A 5,841-nucleotide genomic window follows, 5' to 3' on the forward strand; every position below is an offset into this window, starting at 1 on the left:
TAATTCCTTTGTTGATTGATAATTGGAGAGATTGCTAATTGGTTTGAAGTGCACTAAAGCTAGTCTTTCCTTGGGAGTTGGCTAGGACTTGTGGCTCATGTCAATTCATCCACTTGACTTTCCTTTATTAGCAAGGGTTAACTAAGTGGTAGCAATGAACAATTCTCATCACAATTGAGAAGGATAACTAGGATAGAACTTCTAGTTCTCATACCTTACCAAGAGCCTTTTATAGTTGTTAGTTTATTTTCATTGCCATTTACTTTCATGTTTCTTATCCAAAACCCCAAAACACATCACAACCAATAACAAGACACTTTATTGTAATTCCTAGGGAGAACGACCCGAGGTTTGAATACTTCGGTTTATAAAATTAGGGGTTTGTTACTTGTGTCAAACAATCTTTTGTATGAAAGGATTTTTGATTGGTTTAGAAACTATACTTGCAACGAGACTTCAATAGTGAAATTCTATACCGTCAAAAATTCATTCGTCAGTAATGAAATGGCAATGGGAGGATCTTCCCCTTCCTAGGATTAGAACCTTCTATTCCCACCTCCTCAGCTCTATATGGGTATGTAACACATTGTCAATTAATTTTTTACCTAAATTGAATTGGTTTGATAATCGGTTTTTAGTTAAATCGGTTGAATCGATTGGTTCAGTTCGATTCTCAAAACCATGACGAAGTAAACTTACAGTGAGGAGATTTTTGCTGGGTTGTGTTCCTCAAATCGAATTGTAAAACTATTTGTAAAAATACTTTTAAAGCAGCATTTTAAAGTTGTTCGCTAAATCAGTTGCTATTTTAACACTTAACAACTGATTTAGTGATCAACCTCTTAGCGGCCGATTTAGCGACCAACAATTATTAAGCTTCTTTTTATATTGGTCACAAAATCGGTCTCTAAATTAAAAATAGCGACCGATTTAGTCACCAACGGACCCCAAAATCCTTTTTTTATTTTGGTTGCTAATTCAGTTGCTAAATTAAAAAATAGCGACCGATTTTAATGATCAAGAGTGGGTGATTACTAAATCGGCCACTAATTAAAATTTAGCAACCAACATTTTTTCCTAAAAAATTTTGATTGATTGCAAAATTAATCGCTAATAGCAACCGATTTTGTTGATTACTAAAATCGGTCGCTATTCTGAAACTTTCTTGCAGTGTCGGTTGCAGATTTTGTTTTGTTTATTTTTTTTTAATAGATGGAGAATTAGATGAAATTTAACGATGATTAGAGTATGCTATGTTCTACAGATAAATGGTTAAGAATAGAAAAAAATATTCACTCTTTAATTTTTATTTATTACTGGCCGTTTCTAATATGTATGTATATCTAGTGTTATTTGCAGTGTATCAAAAGGTGCTCCTGTAAATTAATGACTAAGAGTTGACTAACCTGATGTTCCAGCTCTCTGGAGGTCTACCGTGCTCCATATGTTCCAACTCTGCAAGTGTCAAGTTTTTATGTGAAAATTTTTTAGCTTCAAAGGAGATTCAAACTCTTGTTCTCAAGGATACAAGAAAGGTGATCATGCCACTATACTAGAAATGCTTCTTACTACTATAAAGACAAATTATTATATATATAACAATATTTACTTTTACTTATATTCAATTTATTTTAATTTTAAAGTCACTCATTTTTAAATTAATTATATTTTATTTAACTATAAATTTATTAAATATATAAAAATTAAAAAGATAAACAAAAAAAATTATTAATCACAATTTATTTTTTCTTTTCTTGATTATATGATATCTATTAATATTATTTATTAATAAATACTTATAGTATATAATAATAGGTAAAGACTTGGAACACCCTAATATTCATATCCTTATACTCGAGTCATAAGTCAATGATATTACAGTGGTACAACTTTCAGGTGGATTATAATACAGTTATAAGTAAAAGTGAAAGGAAGTATTAAACGAGAAGCCTGAAAAGGAGTAAAATAAAAATCGCGAATTCGTATCGCTCACGTATCGACAACTAAAAGATAAAGCGTGAAGTCGAAAGCGATATACAGATAAAGGCATAAAGGAGAATAAGAGAAGGACAGTATATAGATATATAACATAAGTAAATAGACACTAGCTGCAACCCGCAAAGTTTAGGCCAGTTAGGGTACAGTATAACAGTAATTGACAACAGTATCTCCTAATTTCTTCCAAAAGAAACATAAAAACCTCTATAGGCAAGTTCAAAAGAGCTCAATACATAATATAGGCTTTTCAAAATAAAGGTGGAGAGATTCTAAGCAAAATATAAAATAGAGAATATAAAGATCTTCGCCATCTCTCAGATGAACCAATAAGAAGCATTTTGGCAGAGTGGCATAATCACCTTTCTTGTATTCTTTGGAAAAATTTTCACAAAAAAACTTGATACTTGACAGAGTTGGAACATAGGAGCACAGTAGACCTCCAGAGAGTTAGAGCATCTTAAATTCGTCTTTAACTCATGGAATCACCACATGTGCTCTTCTTATAGGCTAGTCAACTCTTGGTCACTCTTAATCACTACTTTCTATACCACCATAGAACTTCCCTTTTTTATGGGTTAGACAGCCTCCAATTTTAATCATTACAAAATAACAAATTTATTCACATTGTTTATTTAGGCACATAACATTTTAAGAATTTTTATCCGATACTTGATTTTAACTAAGTTTCGAACGTAATGTGGTTACTATGAATATCCATTGTGCCCAAGGCCTCAACCACGTCTAATGCAAACTTTATGTACAATTTTTTTTTACATTAAATTTATGTACAAGTTATTAACCATGATCACAATACAAATAAAAATATAAAAAACTCTACAAAAATCGAAGAATATTGGTCGTCCAAGACCTATAAATGAAGCTACCGCCCAAAAGTTATGAACAAATAAAAATCCAAACTCATAAGAATCTTCTATAAGCCAACGCCAAAAAGAAAAACTGCAAAGTGAAATCTATGCCAAAGTTTGGTGCACAGATTGAGGCATTGTTGTAATAATGGACACAGCTATGCTACATATATTTTGCATATAAATATTGGTATCTGTCATGACTGCACTAGAGCTCTCCTTGCATTTTTTCTCACATGAACCAGCTAGGGTTCCAGCAATTAACGCATTGCGGTTGGCACAACTATAGTCACCTTTGTCCATGCATTTAAGAGCTTGTGGCAAAAGCACGTTCACAATCTTGGTATAAGAGACTATGCAACTTTCCAAGCTAGTTTTGAGTTTCTTGTCCTCAGATTGCTTTTGAATCTCCTTAATGCGGTCTATCGTGGCTGATGCGTTAGCCGCGACGACCTCTAGGGCTATGCGAGCAAACCCTGCAACGTCGACGCCGGATCGAAGTTGCAGGGGTTGCAAATGTGATTTTAGAATGAAAACGCAAAGGTAGTGATGGGGTGTATTTCGGCATACGGTTTCTAACAAGCCTGGTTTTGGGATGGTGGATTGGATTGGTTGGATCAAGAATAAACATGAAATTGCAAAGTGAAGTGCAATGATGGTTGAAAATGTTGAGAGTTTCATCTTCTTCCACAGAGAATTATTGATGATTAAATAACACAATAGGAGGATAATGGAATAACTATATAGCTAGTTTATTGTGCTATAGAGATTGAATGAAGCAAAGGTCTATTTCTTTTTCGTGACAATTATTTTGAGGCTTGCCTTTGTACTCGCCTGTCCTCAAAAGAGTTGTGGTTCACAATGTTTCTTCTTTGGTTTTCTTTTCCTTTGCAATTTGTGGATTAATCTATTCTATTCTCAAAATTATTTTATCATTGAATTAAATTCTCAAATTTCTCTTTGATTCTTTTTATTAAATGTTATCCCTGGATTTATTATCACTTTAATTAGGGAGTTAATTTTTTAATTAATATTAGCCAATTATATTATTTAAATTTATTTTTTTATTCTAAATTTTAAACTATAAACTTTAAATCTCAAATTCTAGAGCTTATATTCTAAACTCTCTAAACTCTTCAAAAGTTGATAGTAAAAAATATTTACAATAAAAAATTAACAAATTTAGTTAATTAAAAAATTAGTACTTACTGACGTTCAAACAGCCATTAACGTATTTGGTGGACTGCTTCTTAACTTTTTGAGTGTATTACTATAATTTATTATTAAGTCAAAATTAAAATATTAAAATTATTATGAATTATAAATATGTAGTATTTGTTTAGTTTTATAATAATAATAATAATAATAATTGGTCAATTGTACATTTTTTGTTTTGTAAAATAATTGCTATTTAAAATTTTCAATAAATTATATATTACATATAACGATGTGATTTATTAAAATACAACAATGTGCATCCAATAATTAGGAAGACAATAATTCAAAATTATCTCATGTATTTTAACATTTCTAATTTTTTTTTTCATATTTATAATTACACTTATTATATCTAAAATTATCAAAATTTTCCAACAATAATTAAGAAATACAAAATAAAGCTGGATTGATAAGATATTTTTGACAAAAAAACATTTCATGTATACTAATATAAAATAGCTATTATTTTAGTAATTATATATTTGTATATATAAATTAGATAACCAATCTTTACAATAATAAACTCTATCTATCATAATAGAATAATCAAATATGCAATAATTCAATATTCAAATTTGCTTAATAGTATGATAAAATTTTTTATGAGATGTTAAATACGTATTTCTATATATAACGATTATATCATGTAGTTATATTTGATTTATATTACTTTAATAAAAATTTAATGACAGAATAGATAATAAATTATTATTTTATTACTTCCATCGTGAATTATAAACATTTAATAAACCTTCACAATTAAATATATCTAATGAAAAAATTGGCAATTGAGGAATTGATCTATGATTTGTGATTTTATGGATTTTTTTTCTGAGAGACTTGATTTTATAGATGTTAATTCAAAATATATATGTGGAATGTATTTGAATATAATCAACAATAAGGAGAGATCAAATAAGAATTAAGAACACAATTTTGCTTCACGTCTCTAGAAGAGATATAAAGTATCTAGAAAGTAGAAACCGAAGTTAATCGTATATTAGTATATTACCATTCATTTACCTATTATAATTCTCTTACAATTAGTGGCAAAATAATAAGAATTTATTGCGGAGTAGTTAAAACTTAGAAAGTGTCTCAACAATTCTTTAGGATTAGGATAGTATAAAATTGCAAAGCAAGATGTATGTTTACAGTTTACCTTCTGTTTGAAATTTGAATACCTTGAGTCCTTGACTGTAAAAGAAAACGGTTGTACGGCAAAAAAACGATTTTATTTATTTTAAAGACAATGATACGTTGTCTTTAAATAATTTAAATTGCAATAATATACGAATAATAATTCATATTGCAACTCACAAGTCACAAGATTATTTGATGGTTGATCTATATAATAAGTTGCCATACCAGTAAATTTATACTTTTTGAAAATAATTTAAACTAATGATAATAGTAAAGACTAAAGAGACCAAAAAAAAAAATAAAATAAAATAAAACTAACTTTATTTAATAAATTCTAATTTTTTTATTATTACACATTTCCGTTTAAAGTAAAACATGCAGTGTGTGCAATGCAGATGAAGGTATGATATGAGTCTTCACTCGAGTCTCACAGCGCACACAATTGAAATAACAAACTTCCATTCCTTCCAAAGCACGCTTCCACTACCTTCCTTCTCCGCTTCACATTTCAACTCCACACTCTGCCCGTTATGCGTCATCCTAACGGCTTCACCTACTCCGTCTCCCTCAACCAAGGTACCATCCACGTCAGCGTCACGGTCACCTCCACCGCCTC

General features: G+C 29.8%; 1 protein-coding gene across 1 annotated transcript; it reads right to left on the reverse strand.

Annotated features, from left to right (window-relative positions):
* Window positions 1–2,969: 2,969 nt before the first annotated feature.
* On the reverse strand, window positions 2,970–3,545 carry LOC107483373 (pectinesterase inhibitor-like). Its single transcript, XM_016103993.3, has one exon. The coding sequence runs from the start codon at window positions 3,543–3,545 to the stop codon at window positions 2,970–2,972; it is 576 nt and encodes a 191-aa protein (XP_015959479.1).
* Window positions 3,546–5,841: the final 2,296 nt, after the last annotated feature.

Source organism: Arachis duranensis, chromosome 4 (genome assembly GCF_000817695.3).
Source record: "Arachis duranensis cultivar V14167 chromosome 4, aradu.V14167.gnm2.J7QH, whole genome shotgun sequence".
Taxonomy (NCBI): Eukaryota; Viridiplantae; Streptophyta; class Magnoliopsida; order Fabales; family Fabaceae; genus Arachis; species Arachis duranensis.